Raw genomic sequence first — 16,473 nt, 5'->3', positions numbered from 1 at the left:
AAAGAGCTCATCTGCTAGTTCTTACACTAGTTAGGCTCAACACATACCATTCCCAGGACAGCCAACCTGATCAGGAGACAGAGGCAGGGGAGCGCTGTGAGTCTGAAGTTAACCAGGTTACACGGTGAGTGTAGGCCACCCTAAGCCGTGCAGTGCAGTGAGACCTTGTCTCAAACACACATGTTCTTTTTGAGGCCGCCGGGGTGTGGGGACTTGTACCCTGGCCAACAGGTTGCTTCCAGAGTCTTGTCCCATGCAGGGAGTAGGGAGGAGTCTCTCCAACAAAGCCTGATTCCCAGGCCCAGTCCCCAAATTTCCTTCACTACACATAGGGGGCAGCAGCCTTCACACACCACACACCCTAAACCAAGAAAGTGTTTTAATTGTAAAACTAACTTGAGGGAGCGGTGGCAGGGTGGGGGACAGGAGCCTGATTCTTCAAAGTGGCTCTGTCTCTGGGCCACCCCATCTACAGGTCAGGGATCATGTGCCCCAGGCTGGGACACAGCTAGTGTTATAAAATGACAATATAAATAGACTTCTAGAAAACGGAGGCTGTCCAGGTGCAGTAGTCATCGCTGCAGAGGCTGGGGGAGGGGAGGCCCCAACCTGTCTCTTCATGGAAAGAGGGTGGGGGCTCCGGGAAAAGGCCACTCTTCAAACATTCATGATTGACCCTTCAATGGCTCAGGGTCAGGGGCTGGGCACCAGGCAAGGCCTGAGACGTCCACTTGCAGGCAGAGGATGCAGGAGCTGGGCTTTCTGGATACACGAGTGCGCGTGCGCGCGCGCACACACGCGCACACACACACACACACACACACCTCATCGAATTCATAGCATCAGCTCTGCCCCCAGTGGCCCCTGATGCAGATTTCCAGTGATGGGGCAGCCGCCTTCTCTCCTGTGCACAGAGCACAGGGGAGGGGTCTGTCCTGGAGGGTGAGGGACCCAGGGAGCCTCGCTTGCTCCCACGTCCCGGTGTTGCTTTACAAGTCATGGAACCAGAACTGGAGATCAGTAGTTGGGTCCCAGGAAGCCCCCAGCACAGTGACGGTGGCCCAGTGTCTCCAGGGCAATGGGAGTGGGTCGGCCCCCTACTGCCTGTGCTGGGCAGGGTGGCCCAGGGCTCTTTGGTTCAGAACCAGGCTCCAGCTCATCTGGTCCGGTGCTGGCGCATGAGGGGGTACGATGCTGGCCGGCGGCCCTGCCTTGGTGAGGAATGGATGCTTCAGGAGCTCAGCAGCAGTGGCCCGCTGGGCTGGGTCACGCACCAGCAGGCGGTCCAGGAAGCCTTTCAGGGATGGTGATGCCTATGAAGGGGCAAAGGTCAGGAAGACAGGGTTACTTGCTACAAGACCACTTCTTATAATGTCCTGTGGGCTGATGGAATCTGGGGGGGGGGGGCGGGGTTTGGAGAAGCCTCAGGGGTTACCATTGGGCCACAAGGTTCATTTCCTCCCCACTTCTGTGGTTTAACAAAAGGGGGACAGGCCCCTCCCAGATGCAAATCCCCCAACAGTCAGGCAACCTGGGTCTAAGCTCCCTGGTAGCTAGGGCTCAGAGGACCCTGTGGCTCTGTCTCTGGGGCTGGGGGAGTCACGAATGGCACAACCTAATTCCGCTCACCTTGTGCAGGTTCTTTAGTCGGGGTGGCAGGTTGTCCCGGATCATCTTCATGGCTTTGAGGGGTGGCTCGTTGAAGTAGGGGGGTTCCCCATCCACCATCTCAATCACCATCACCCCCAATGACCAGATGTCCACCTAGGGGAAAGGGACCATAGGGCTAAATGCAGAGACCAGCCAACCCTCTGTAAGTCCCAGGAAACATGGCCCCCAGTTGTCCCTTGTCCTGGGCCCATAACTGGGGACAGCAGTCCTGCCAACTGTTCAAGCTCCATTCCTGTCACTTACAAGCCACCCTGCCTCAGACAGTCCCAAGGACTCTCATGCCCGCCTAGCTCCTCGTGAGGCCGTCCAGCCTGCCCACCCCATGTCTAGTGGGGTCTTATTTGCTGACTGATGGGGGGAAACCTCAGGGCTAGACAGAGCAGGCCAGAATGAAGGCGCCACCCTTTCCCTAGGAGCAGAGGCCCCCTCGTCGTCACCCCAGCCTTTCCAACAGATAAAGGAAACTCAGGCCACCTTCATGCAGGCTGCTCAGGACTGGGTAGGGCACCGCTGGGCTCACCTCTGGGCCGTAGGGAAGGCGGGAGATCAGCTCTGGAGCCATCCAATAGGGTGTGCCCACCAGCGACTTCCTCCTTGGCACCTCCTTGCTCACCTGGGCGCAGAACCCGAAGTCGGACAGCTTCACCTGCACAGACAGAGGCTGCAGGTCAGAGGTGCCCGCCTACCCGGCCGGCTGTCTTCAGACACAGGCTCCCCTGAGCGCCAGGGGCGAGGGCTCTGCTCCCTCCCGGCAGGGCTCTCAGGTGGCCTGAGGTTCTTAGGGGATGAGGCTCAAGGCCTGCAGATGGTGAAGGCTCGGGGGGGGGGGGGGGGGGGGTGCAAGACAGGCAGGCTCTGAGAGCCCAGGGTTTGGGCCCTTGGACTTAGTGGGAACACAGCACAAGCTGAGAGAGAGAGAGAGAGAGAGAGAGAGAGAGAGAGAGAGAGCGCAAAAGAGTGAGGGGAGGGAAAGAACGAATGAGCACACCTCTGCCCTAGCCAGTACCTGGGTCTCAGCCTTTTGGACCCCTGACGTGTATGGCTCTTCTGGACCCCAGCACTCATGTCCCCTTAGGCTATGGGTGCTAACTGACTCAACCTGGGCCTCAGACTCAGAGTCAAGACCTCAGTCTAAAAGAGGGGAAGCCAGCAAAGTCAGCTTCACACCACAGGGCCCAGACCGTCATCTGGTCAACCCTGTGCTCCAACCTGGCTAGCTAAAGTGAGGGAGGCACTCAGGACCACACAAGGGCCAAGAGGGAGGTTGACACTTGGGTCCACTGGCACAGGTGTCCAATGCCGGAGTGCCCGGGCATCAAGGCCCTTGGGGTCCTGACTGGAGGAAGAGATGACTTTGTAATCTCAGCTCTCAGGAGTCTAAAACAGGCGTTAGAAGCCAGCCTGGGCCAGTGCAGCAAGTATCAGGCCAGAGGGGACACACAGAAGACACTGTCTCAAAAACACGAGCATAAGCCGGGTGTGGGAGCAGATGTATCTCTGTGAGTTCAAGGCCAGCCTAGTTTACACAGCCAGTTCCAGGGCAGCTGCTCGGCAGGGAAGCACGTAGCTCAGCACTGTGGCTGCTGGCCTAAGCCTCCTCTCCGGCCCTGGGCAGGGCTCTACCTTCCAGTGCTGAGGTCAGTGCCTTCCACCAATCTGGATCCTTCTCTGCGCTCTCCTGTGAGGAACAGATCAGCCAGCTGCTCCTCCAGTCACCAAAAGCTCAACTGTCACCCTAGCAGATTGATAATGGGGGGCCTGGCCGGGATCCCAGCACCGGTGTGACGCTGACCATCAGCTGGAGAAGGCTGAGAGGTGCCTAGCTTTGAGTGTGTCTGAGGACATTTCCAGAGAGGATGAGCCGTTGACAAGAGCTATCCTGCATGCGGATACTCCTGCTCCTCTACAGGCTGGAATGGAGGGGAGACCCTCAGTACACGCTTTCTCCTGCTTCTTGGCCGCCAAGAAGGAAGCTGCTTGGCTCCATTCCACTTTACTACGATGGACTGAAACACTAAGAAACAAAACACAAAACTGTCCTCCTTCAAGCTGCTCTGTCAAAAAGATGAAAAACTGTTGGGCGTCGGTGGCGCACGCCTTTAGTCCTGGCACTCGGGAGGCGGAGGCAGGTGGATCTCTGAGTTTGAGGCCAGCCTGGTCTACAGAGCGAGTTCCAGGACAGCCAGGGACACTTGAGGAACTCTGTCTTGAAAATCAAAACCAAATAATGAAAAGCCACCTCACCCATCCAGCCACTCTTCCACTTACCCGGCCGTCATGGGTTAGCAAGATGGAGTCACTCTTGATGTCTCGGTGGATGACACCCTGGGCATGCAGCACAGACAGCGCCTGCAGCACAGCCAGGCACACGGCAGCAATCTGTTCTTCGTTCATCCTGCGTGGGCAGAAGGAGCATCTGGGTGGGCAGGGTGCTCTGGGATGTCCGGCCCAGGGGTGAGGGTGGGCGGCTGACAGACAGACCCCTACTCTGCTTCAGGACATCAAGAGGTCAGAGACCTACCTCAATAGGGGTTGGGGGGACCTAAGATGCCAGGACCCCACCCTGTGTGCCTGGCTTCCCTGCCCCACCCGCACTCCGGAGGGACTTGTCTATCACCAGAAGCTGAAGGGCCCCAGCTGTACCCCAGGGGCACACGGGCCGGCAGCAGCACCTGGTATGGGTGACGATGTCCGTGAGGGCGCCTCCCTCCAGGAACTCCATGACCACCCAGAGCTCGTCACCCACCAGGTAGCTGTTGTACATCTCCACCACATTGTCGTGCCGGTAGTCCCGCATGATCACCACCTGGTTAGGGGCAGAGTCAACACTGGGACCATGGGTCTTGCCTCTCTCTTTAGAGCTGGTGCTGGCCAGACTCTCACCACCTTCCAACAGGCTGTGCTGACGCAAACTGGCTCACCCTGGCTGCCCCCAAAGTCAAGAATACCTCCAAGGTAGCCTGGGGCAGACCCCTCCATTCTCGGGGTGTACCTTGAACCCCTATCCCACCATTCCAGGTTCTTTAATCCTGACTGGTCCTGGCTGCTTTTTTGGGTGCTCTAACCATCAGGAGGGGACAAGCAGGTGTGAAGGAAAGTGAAAATCGAGGTGTGTGTGGTGTGCAGGGGCGGTTAATGAAGAACCTTCCACGAAGGCCGACCGGTGAGGGAAAGGTCTGGGAGCTAAGGGTGGTGGTGGGGAACGCTATGCTAACAGGAGCCACGGAAGCAAGTCCAGCCTAAGGAGGACCCCCTGGTGTGGATGGAGCACTGGGATCTGGATAAGGAGGACTCCCTGGTGTGGATGGAGCACTGGGATGTGGTGTGAGGAGCAGGCAAAGGTCGGGGAGAAAGGGCTAGGAGCTGAACAGTCTCCGAGTTGGACCTCTGGGGACTCCTGTAGCAGAGGCAGGAGGACTTGTCACACAGACACACTGTCAGCCTGTGTGACGGATGCCGAGGTTGCCGACACCCAGAGCCAGAAGATGGGTTGAACCAAGTGCTGGGCATTCTTTTTTGGTTTTGTTTGAGACAGGATTTGTCTGTGTAGCCTTGGCTGTCCTGGAACTCACTCTGTAGACCAGGCTGGCCTTGAACCCATAGAGATCCGCCTGCCTCTGCCTCCCGAGTGCTGGGGTTAAAGCGTGGGCATTCTTAGGTGATAATAAGCCTCTGAGTTTTATCTGGGAGCTGGGTGGCGGGAGCCCAAAATAACAAAGAGTAAAAGAGTCACACAGTGAAACAGTAACAGCAACCGCAGGGCTGGACTCTGCCCTGAAGACACGGGAGGCCTGTGAGGGCTTCAGTGACGGAGACTTCCCTTGGACGTTATATACAGGGCGTCCGGGGGACCTGAGGCAAACGCTGGAGCAGGGCCCAGGGGCCAGAGAGGCTACACAGAAGAGGGACTGGAGGAGGGGGATGGGCTGGGGTCCACACACAGTGAGGTACGACTGTTTCCCAGAGACAGGGACCCGGAAAAAAGTCATCTGGAGGGGAGGACACGGGCCCGGAACTGCTTGGAACAAAGCAGCCTGGGTCATGGGCACAGGCAGGAGCCTTAGGCTGGGGACAGCTGTGAGGTGAGGACAGCGCGGAGCTTCCTGGCCTCGCCTACCTCATTGAAGAGCAGCTCACGCCTTTGCTGCTTGCGCAGGTCCATCTTCTTGACGGCCACCAGTTTGCCTGAGCTGCGCACGGTGGCTATGCACACGATACCTGTAGAGCCCTCGCCAATCTTGATGAAGTTATCCAGATAGGAGCGGGGATCCCCTGGGTCTACCACCAGCTGCAGAGCAGCCCGGAACTGCTCATGGGACACTCGCTGGGGCTCCCGCTGTGGAGAGCGAGGCCCAGGGGGCCCCGGGGCAGGGGGGGCAGCAAGAGCATGTGCTGGGGGGGCCAGCTGGGGCTCAGAGGCGTGGGGGCCCAGCACTCCTGGGTTGGGAGCACCATGGGCTCTGGTGGGAGGCCGGGAGGAGGATGAGGACTGAGGGGCAGCCAGGCCCGGGGCTGATGGCCCATTAGGGGCCACACTGTGTGGCTCCCCCTGCAACAGAGAAAGAGGGGTGTGAGCGTGAGCGGAGGCCGCATTAGCTCTCCCCAGCTGGTGACACACACGGGAGGGCAGGATGACATGGGGTGTGGCTGGGGAAGGGGGAGCAACCGGAAGAGGACCCTGAGGCGCTGAAGTGGGGGAAGGGTTACCTGGGTACCGCGGGGCGGGTGGTCCGAGTCAGCCCGTGGGTATGTGTTAAAGGGTCTGCCAGCCGCTAGTTTCGCTCCGCTGGCCAGATTGGCAGGCTGGGGGGTGCTAACATCAGGCCCAGAGAGGGGGCGCTTATCTCGGGGGGCCTCCTGGGGCGCTCCAGGGCCCTCCCTCGAAGACTTGGGCCTCTTCTCCGGCCCCACCCGCCGTCTGTCGCCACTGCCTGCCTCGATGTGGCCTGTGGCCCGGCCTTTGCCTCCACCCTTGTCAGGGGCCATTCTGGCCGGGGCTGCCCGCTCCTCCAGCATTCCGTTCTCCTGGTGGGCACGGGCAGGTGGCGGTGGGCTGTCTCTGCGCAGGGAGTTGGAGCGCGTGACCGACATGTTCTCGAACTCGTCCAGCAGCAGCGTGAGGGCCCCATCCTTGACACCTTTGCTGCCCCGCACGATGGTCTGGGGTCCAGGCAATGGCAGGGTAAGGCCAGGAAGGAGGGTGGTACATCCAACACAGACAAGACGATACAACACGAAAACGAGATGGAATGGAGACGAGTGAGGTGATGGGGTGACGGGGACAGGGGACCCACAGTGCTCCACGAACTCCTCTCACGCCCATCACCCACGCTGGGGGCTCCCCCAGCATCTTGACTTCCCTTGGCTCCCAGTCTGGCAGCAAGTTCTGCCCTGTGGACTGGGGTGAGGGAGGTAAACACAGCCTATAATCAACCCCCCCGCCAAGAGCTGCAAATTACAGGCCACTTGGCTCAGCACTTCCTCCCTTGCGGGCTGCCAGCATCATTAACCCCCAAACCAGCACGCTGATCCTCTAGGGCGGAGGGCGGGGTGCAGAGTACAAAGCCCACAGCCTGAAGTCAAGGCCTAGGGGGCCTGGGAGTTGTGTGGCATACACATCCCGAACCACCGCCCTCCCACCTCCCTGCCCCCGTGGAGCTGTGGTCTCCACAGTTCCTCTACACCGAGTCCCCGGCACACAGGCGTCTTCCTTCACTGTTTCCCCAGGACACCAGACACGCGCCCGTCAGCTCTGTGCTCTGCCCTCACCTACATCTTCCAAGTGTCTCCATGGCTGCCTGCTCCGCTCCACAAGGTCTCTGCGGCCTCACTAACTCCTAGCTTAAACGCCAGCCCACAGGTCTCTGGCTCTCCTCCTCCCTCCGGGCTCCGGGCTATGCACCCACCAGGCTGCTCTACCCTGTGGGCTTCCCGAGGGCTGACTGCTCTCTCTGTGGCTCCAGGGTCAGTGTCCTACCGTGAGGGGAGGGGACAGGGGGCTCACAGCAGGGTGGGGGAGCTGTCCCCCCAGGTGGCAGGCAGAGCAGGACCTAGACAGCCTCTGATAGGCTGAGGGTATGCCGCTCACAGGAGCCACCTGTGGTCCCAGCCTGTCTGAGGCCCTGGCCGTCTGCCGAGAAGTCTGGCCTTCCTCTGGGAGCCAAGAAAGCAAGGTGCATGTTAGGTCTCAAATCCCAGACAAATGGCCGAGGTGGCTATTTAAGATATCAAAGCTGACCTGGCTGCCAGGTTCTCCCAGCATCCCTCAGTCCCTACCTGGCTGGCACACCCTGCCCTCTACCCTACGGGCTGAAGTGCCCTTCCCTACATAACCCAGCCATTGTGGCTGAGCTGCTCCTTTTACCTTTTTTAACCTTTTGCCCTCCTGGCCTCCTGGCCCTCCCCTCCCCACCCTCCCTCACATCTAAATACCCCCCCCCACCAGACCCAGGAGAGCACTCATGTCTCCTTTTTTATTTTTATGTTTTCATTCAGTGGCTATCTGTTAGCCTTTGGGAATAGAGCTTGGGGCCAACAGTTCCGGCTAAGGTTGCCCTCATGTGAATTAGGACAAGGGTCCTTCCCCTTGCAGGCTGGGGGCGGGGGGCGTGGATGGGTGGACGGTCCAAGGAGCAGGGGTGAAATTTTGGGGACATCTAGCAGGGACAGGACCTGTGAGAAATGGCCACGGAGCTCAGTGGAGCACAGGAGGGGAGGGCCTAGAGTGCGCTGTCTGGGGACAAGGACCCGAAAAGCAGGGCTACTTCAGAGCCAGTTTCTGCTGGCTTCCAGCTGGCCTGGGTCACGAGAAGCCCATACAGGGTCAGTTGACGAGGGACTTTGTAAGCAATGGAGAGAAGACAAGGCTCAGGTGACCCTGCAGGGCCAGGGAAATGACAGAAAAGAGCCCGGTCTGGGCCTCAGCACTGTGGCCCTGGCCACACGCTGGTTCTGCCTCTTTGAAGCCAGCCCCGGGCTGATCCCTGAGAGAGATGAGTCAGCTATAGGGCCAGGCACCCAGTCTGCTGACCACAGGCACACTCAGCTCCACCCACTGGGGACAAGCTGGCTGTACTCCCCGAGGCCCCGCCACCCGGGGAAAGAAGCCAACTCCAAAGTTGGCTTCAGTAGGCCCAGTAGGGATATACTTATGACTAGGCGTGTGTGGCTGCAGCCTGTGCCTGGGCAAGGAGACCACGATTCTCACTGCACATGGAGGGGTGGGGAAGGGTAGGGAACTGAGATCCAGACCTCAGGCCCTATCCCAGCTCTCCATTCTCCTCAGGATGACAGGGAAAAGCCCCACACGACTGAAGGGTTTGCTGCCTCATTGGGGGCCACCTGCCTCAGGCCTCAGGTGTCCCTTTCCCCCTTGGAACGCAGCTGTCTCTCACGTCATAAAGCACCGAGGAGACCAAGTGTGAGTGTGCGGTGTGGACAGGTCAGGGGTGGGGCCGGTGGGCTCTGCAAGGAGGCCAAGAGCAGCTGAAGGGCTGGGCCACTGTGGCAGCCTAGCTGCGGGGTATGAGTGGCGATGGCTACCTTGGGGGCTCCCGGCTGGATGGAGGTGATGCAGGCAGGGTCGATAAGGGGCTTGGGTCGGCGTGCTGACTCTTCAATCAGGCTCTGCCACTGGCGGGGCAGCCCTGTGAACTTCTGCTCATGCTGGTCAAAGCCTGTGTGCACACGATGCTCGAAGTTGGATGGGGCCGAGATCTCCACCCGCTTCTTCTTCTTTCCAAACATGGTTCCAGAGCCCTAGCACCACAGGTGTGCAGCCCTTGGCTGGGCGCTCACAGGCACCTGTAGGAGGGAAGCAGCAAGGGGGTGGGACCAGAGGCAGGGGGTCTGTCACTCAAGTTCTCTGCCTCTGCCGATTGGTTCTGCAGCGCGCGCTCCTACATACCAGCAGGGGGCAGTAGCCTCCTCCTGAGCTCTGAGAGCTACTTTTGTGGGTTCCTCTGTGAGCACTTAGAGCAGTCATTCTTAACCTTCCTAGCACTTGACCCTTAATACAGTTCCTCAGCTGGGTGGTGGTGGCGCATGCCTTTGATCCCTGCATCAGGGAGGCAGAGGCAGACGGATCTCTGTGAATTTGAGGCCAGCCTGGTCTACAGAGTGAGTTCCAGGACAGCCAGAGCTGTTACACAGAGAAGCCCTGTCTTGAAAAAAAACGATAAACAAACAGTTCCTAAATTCTTATTGTTGCTACTTCATAACTGTAATTTTGCTACTGTTATGAACTGTGATGTCAAGGCCCAAAGGTGTCACGGCCCAAGGCTGAGAACCACAGAGCTAGCAGGTCAGGCCCAGACATTTCCTACTGACAGCTACAGCTAGAATCTTCTTTGTGGCCAGAGACCTCCTGCAGCCCATTCAGGCATGTCCCATTAGCTTCATACTTCAGGGCCTTGGCCCAGGCAGTTCCCCTTGCCTGGGACATCCTTCCCTATCCCGAGCTCCCTCCCTCTCCTCCTCCAGGTAGCACTCAACCCTTTCCCAATCACACAGCCTGATGCCATTACAGCACCTTCAGATGTCCTTAACCTGCAGGGAACCTGCTGCCGGTCTCTCCCCACCCCTACTAACGCTAACAGTGCCTAAACCAGCCCAGCCACAGTGTCCCTGGTCTTCCCCTGGGCCTGGCCCAGTGTGAGTGTGCCAGGTGTAGACTGTGCAGTACCCACCTCCAGTCTGGCCACTACACCCAGCAGCTACAGGCACACAGGCTGCCCCCCCCCCAGCTGTGATGGTACCCTATCTCTAGGGCTTGGACCTTCAATTGGGTGGGCACTTACATAGCCCCAGCCACAAATAAATGAGCTAGGCATGGTGGTGCATGCCTTTAATCCCAGCACTCTAGAGACAGAGGCAGGAAGATCTCTGAGTTCAAGGCCAGCCTGGTCTACATAGTGGGTTCTAAGCTAGCCAGGACTACATAGGGAGATCCTCTCTATAAAAAAGGGATGGGAAGCTGCAGAGATGGCTCAGCCGGTAAGAGCACTGGCTGCTCTTCCTGAGGACCAGGGTTCAATCCTCAGCACCCACATGGTGGCTCACATCCCTCTGTAACTCCAGTTCCAGGGGAATCTGATGCCCTCCTCTGACCTTTGAGGGCATCAGGGACCAATGTGAGGCACAGACATGCATGCAGGCAAAATACTCATACACATAAAATTTAAAGCTAATAATAGTTTTTAAAAAGTAAATTAAAAATAAATAATACCAACAACAAAGAATCCAAAAGCAAGCCTGGCCAGGGCATGGGCTGGCATCCATCCCTGCTTCCCAGCTAGGCAGGGTGCAAAAGGCTCCCCTGGGGTGGAGAGCAACACAAGCCTCCTCTTCCTCTGCCTCTCACTGTGGCCCTGAGAGTGATCCAGCCTCCCTGCCCCCCACAGACCCTTAGGCCAGGGAGACTGGCCTGTGGGAGGAGCCCCGTTGTCACACAGACCTGGTCTGAAGCTGGCTGGGCTAGAAACACCCTGGCGTGGGTGACGTCTCCTCCTGGGGCTTTGAGTTACTCATCTGCAAGACAGCAAGGGAAGCCCCATCAGTCACCGATTCACTCACTAACACCCACTGTACCCTGGGTAGTGGGGGGACATGATGACAACCTAGACAGCATACGACCCACTAAGGTGTCCACGCAGGACACACAAACCATCCCTAGACAGTGACAGCAACCCCTGGAAGGGACAGGGCTGACAACGTGCTGCCAGCCCTGGAGGGATGGATGGCTAAGGGGAGGCTTCCTGTAGGAGGTGCCCGTGAGTGGAGGCCCAGAGGACCAAAGCATGCCACAGAGGACTGCCATCTTCCTCTGACCTGGCTCCCCAGTACCTGACAGGGCGGAGGGCGGCACAGCCGCCCCCAGCCCCAGCCCCAGGCTGAAGACAAGCGTGCAGGGAGCCCCAGCCCACTCTCCCCACCTCCTGGCACAGCTCTCTTTCTTGGGGAGCCACCAGCTCAGCCCACAAGGACATTAATGGGCAAGAAGCCAGGGAAACCGGTTTGGCAGTACAGCCAAGTGAGAGGCAGGTGTGTGTGTGTGTGTGTGTGTGTGTGTGTGTGTGTGTGTGTGTGTGTGTATGTGTGTATGGGGGGGGACCCCAGCAGCCAGCCTGTCTCAACTGGTCCCAGGAGGCCAGCAGGTGGCCAGCCCTCTGCCTGGACAGGGCTTCCCCAGCTGGTCCAGTTTCTTTGCTTGACCCAGGTCCAGGGGTTTTCGATGAGAGTTGGGGCATCTGGGACAGAATGGCCACGCCTGGCTTCTAGCCTTCTCTATCACGCATCCTTCCTTCCAGCCTCTCCTGCCTCGCCCATCCCCATCCCCTTGACCTCTGCGCCAAGGCTGGCTTTGGTGCAGCCTTCCAGCCAACCTGACTTTCCAGCCTTCCCTGAAGCCAGACCTGTTTCTAGAACCTCAACAGTGGCACACCTCATGCTGCCTGGTACAGTGTGGAGCCAGGTGCTGTGACGGGGCTCCCTGTCCTTGTCTAGCTTGGCTCTGCTCTCGGTTCCCACCTCCCACACTCGGGCAGCCCCAAGGCAGCTCCCAGATTGGCGGAACAGGGTGGTGGTGTATGTGATCTCTCACTAAGCTTAGGGAGGTGCTCAGGGTGGAAAAGGCGGGGGGGAGCATGGGCAGTGCCTTCCCACGCTCCCACACAGACCCCACTCGTGACCTCTAAGTCCCCTTACTCACTGCAGCCACTTGTGACCCTGCAGGAGAAGGGCGGAAGGGCACACCTCCGGATATTTGCCTGGGCCACCCCTTCCTCTGGGCAGCATATGGAGGGAAGGACAAACAGAGGAACTGGTAATGTTTATAGTGACCTGGTGCAGGCACCACCCAGGCCCTTCTAGCAGCTCCCGACCTCATGGGTTCAGAACTTCAGAGCCCTGCAGCCCAGGCCTCACAACCCCAGCTGACAGCTAGCTAGCCCTGCATGACCTGCCTGTTGTATCTGTGGGGACCCAGCCCACAGCCCATGGCAGGAAGCTCAATGTGTGACCCCAGGGAAAGAGGTCCCACTTCAGGCCTCGTTCCCTCTTGTTAAGATGGTGATGACAGCAGCTGCTTCCGGCAGCTTTGACAAGGAGTCCCACAGAACACAAACCAAGCAAGGCACTAGGGCCCTGGCTCAGAGCCACTATCACCCAAGCTAGGAGTGAGCGCTCAATGCCAGTCACAGTGACGACAGTAGCCAGCAGGAATGTGCACCCCTCAACCTCTGCTCCTGACCCAGAAAAGGCCATGGACTCCAGGCCTTAAATAAGGGAAAAGAGGCACAGAGGACCCCTCACTTACCAGGGGCAAAGCCAGGGTAGATGTCAGAGTAGGCCACTTCTCCCAGAGCCTGTGGTCTCTCTTTCTAGTGCACAGCCCCATGCCACCTGCACAGCCCTATGACAGAAGCTAATCACCCCAGGTGTCCAGAAGGAAACAGACTCCAGAGAAAAACTCCCCTGCCCAGGCACACAGTCAGTGAGAGGCTGCCCGGATTTGAACCTGGGAAAGTGAGAACCACGGGCTGGGCATGACCACCATGCTGCCTCTACCTCCCTGGCTGCAGACCTTGCTTTCCTCTCCCAAGCTGGTACTGCAGGGGCTGGACCGCACCTCCCACCTAGCTTGTTCCTGGTCCCCTGGGGAATGGCCTCCTGGACTCTCCTCCCAGGGCCTTTGGTAAGACAGGTGACCACAGAAAAGATGCCTGAAAACTCATCCCTGCCACCAAATGTACTTCATTCTGTTCTAGTGCTGACATGGCCATCACTACCATTAGGGAATGTGTGGCCCCACCCAGTCAGGAAACACACTAAAAACTGTAACATCACAGACACAGACAGACACACGCACGTGCGAAGATTTTTTTTCCCCCAAGACAGGTTTTTTTTGTATGGCTCTGGCTGTCCTGGAACTTGCTGTGTAGATCAGGCTGGTCTCAAACTCACAGATCCACCTGCTTCTGCCTCCCTAGTGCTGGAATTAAAGACATGTGCCAAAACTATACTGTATTTTTAAATGCTTATTTTAGTTTTTTAAAATCTCTTGAGTTCTTCAAACTGTGGGATATTCACGTTTTCCAGTTACCCCTTGCCCTACTCCTAACCTTTTATGAGAGGCAAAACCTCCACTTCCCACACTCCCAGAAGGACTGAGCCACCGGCTCCAAAAGAGCCTCCCCTGTCTTGGTGTGCCCTCTGCTTTCCAGGACTGAACTGGGAATGGAGCGGGGTGGGGTGGGATGGGGGACAGGGAGGTGGGGGATGGGGAGTGGGGGCGGGTATTTGGTCCCTGCCTTCTTGAGCCCATCCCTACTCCCTCCCATAGTCAGCTCTGCCAAGCCGAAGCTCCTACCTACGTAATCTTAATGTGCTCGCTCTGTTCCTTTGGTCACTTCTTCCAGGGACTCCTTGGACCTCCTCCTGGATGGCCTCTGTCCCCTCAGCACTGGACCACACACACACACACACACACACACACACACACACACACACACACACACACACACCACACAAGCGACCTGTCACAGCCACTGGGCCCTCAACTACCTATCAGCCCATTTGAGTGACAAGCGAGGGTCGTCTGGCCAGCCCACAGCTATGCAGAGCTGCTGCAGGGGTCAGACTGGGGAAAGGTGACTGTCAATAAGCCAGGTCCACCCGAGGTGGTGGGAAGTGTCAGTCAAGTCCACTGCATGGGGCAGCCAGGAGATAAAAATAAGTGATGGAGGAGGTTGTGAGGCAGGCACTTGGTGGATACAGCCGGCGGCGCAGGGCAGTTGGGATGGAGCCTTGTGGGCCACAGCAAGGGCTCCATCTTTCCCGAGTAAGATGGAGCTGCAGGAAGGGTCTATGCAGGGGAGGGGTGGAACAGGGAACCAGGGGGATGGCTGGAAGATCCAGCAGGAGATAAGATGGACAGGACCCCTGGGGGCTGTGGAGTGCGCAGAGTGGGCAGGTTCTGCTCACTCTAAAGACCAAGGTGACGGGATGGTGCCAGGGCATGGGGTGTGAACTCTGCTGGCCTGGCTCGATTGGCACAGCTTACCCGGGCATCTGGCAGGGCCTCCAGTCCACCCCCTGCCGAGTGCTTACCACCCTGAGCATGGCAGTGTCAGCCTATGATCGGCTGCCTCACACAGCTGGAGCTGTGGCAGGCATGTGCCAGGCACAAAGACAAGGCACCGTGGGTCCCCAAACAGAACTGGGTGGCGGGGGGGGGGGGCTGGGTGTCCTCTTCCCTAAACCAGGAAACTGAGGCCCACAAAGGTGAAGTCAATGCTACCTAGCGCCAGGCCACAAGAGTCCCCCAGTGTGTCCCACAAAGGCAGCCTCTAACACTCCATCAGTCTCCTGCTTCCGTGTGGCCCCATCCACCCAGGGCCTCCACTGCACAGGAAGAACCTACGGGGTCTATGGACAAAGCAGCGGGCAGAGACACTGTTGACAATGACTGGACCTAGGAGCTGCCTAGGAGAAGCTGCCTTGAGGAGGAAATGTGCCGTGAGCGCGCCAGCCACTCCAAGGGTGACCACACCGACCTGCCTGCCTGCTACAGACCTGTGCGTCTCACACTTGTCCCCTCCCTCTGCCACCCTCCAGCTGAGCCATCCAAATCAGATAGCACGAGCACTTATCACACCTTTCTGTCTACTGTGCCTTCTGCTCGGGACTGCCAGCTTACTTTCTTTGTTCGCTTGTTTTGGTTTTTCAGACAGGGTTTCTCTGTGTAGCTCTGGCTGTCTTGGAACTCGCTTTGTAGACCGGGCTGGCTTTGAACTCATAGATATCTGCCTCTCGAGTGCTGGGATTAAAGGCGTGCGTCACCGAGTCCAGCTCCGTGAAGGTCTGTCACACTTATCCTTCTCATTCTGTCTCAGTGGCCCTTCTATGGACATCTTCCTGCTAGAAGGACGGCTCATTAGCACAGAGCCTGTCTCTTTTGGTCACTGCCCAACTCAGAGCTGCCTCAGTACAGGGCTGTGGGCCTAAGAGCAGACTGCCTAGACCCAGGTGCTAGCTTGGCCATTCCAGCTGTGTGTCCCTGGGCAAGTCATCTAACCTCTCTGGACCTCAGTGTTCTAGCTGCAAACCATGGGTTGTGACAGGCCCTACCTGTGGGGAACACTCAGACGGCACAAGGCATGTAGAGTCGGGACGGCCATGGTCCCCGCAGACTGCTGCCGTTCCTATCCCCACTACTGCTACGGTGTGAAATGACTGGACACATGCCGAGGACACTGGTCACAGTCGCCCTCCCAGCATACATGCGGGCTGTCACTTTCCCCGGGGTGGGGGACAGGATGGGCTGCCACTGTCTGATCCACTACACTGAGACCTCAGAAGGCCAGGGTTAGGACCACTGTAGCCACACTGTATCCCCAGCTGTGTGCACCAAAGGGCAGGGACAGTGACCTGCAGAGAGGGGCTGACTGAGAGACTGCCTGGCCAGCTACTGCCTCCAATGCTCGTCCCCACAGTACCCAAGATGGAATGGCTGCCACAGAAAACCTGAGTATATGTGAGCTCTGAGGGCTGGAGACGCCAGATTAGGGTTCATCCATTCTCCCTTCTGCAGGAAGGAGAGGCAGAAGGGAGGCCCCGGCCCCCCTAAACTCCCCTGTCCCCTCCCTGCCATACCACCTCATCACCTCACACATCAGGCCACGACAGACTCCCCCCAGCCCCAAGCAGCCATGGATAGCTACTAAAACAACACACACTTGCCATATCACAGGCCCTGCAACGATAAACCAAGCAAGCCCACGGACGGACAGACAGATGTACTGG

General features: G+C 58.2%; 1 protein-coding gene across 1 annotated transcript in view; it reads right to left on the bottom strand.

The window, feature by feature from the left end:
- Positions 1-362: 362 nt before the first annotated feature.
- Pak4 (p21 (RAC1) activated kinase 4) overlaps positions 363-16,473 on the bottom strand; it is a 38,442-nt gene continuing 22,331 nt past the window's right edge. Inside the window, 10 exon segments of the mRNA XM_051207571.1 lie at positions 363-1,186; positions 1,188-1,313; positions 1,630-1,764; positions 2,192-2,317; positions 3,940-4,066; positions 4,344-4,477; positions 5,789-6,220; positions 6,379-6,831; positions 9,214-9,474; positions 11,126-11,199. Coding sequence (XP_051063528.1) covers positions 1,157-1,186; positions 1,188-1,313; positions 1,630-1,764; positions 2,192-2,317; positions 3,940-4,066; positions 4,344-4,477; positions 5,789-6,220; positions 6,379-6,831; positions 9,214-9,417 — 1,767 coding nt within the window. The 5' untranslated portion in view covers positions 9,418-9,474; positions 11,126-11,199 and the 3' untranslated portion in view covers positions 363-1,156.

Source organism: Phodopus roborovskii, unplaced genomic scaffold, assembly GCF_943737965.1.
Source record: "Phodopus roborovskii unplaced genomic scaffold, PHOROB, whole genome shotgun sequence".
NCBI lineage: Eukaryota > Metazoa > Chordata > Mammalia > Rodentia > Cricetidae > Phodopus > Phodopus roborovskii.
The sequence above is the reverse complement of the archived record's forward strand: the minus strand, read 5'-3'. Positions and strand labels throughout refer to the sequence as shown.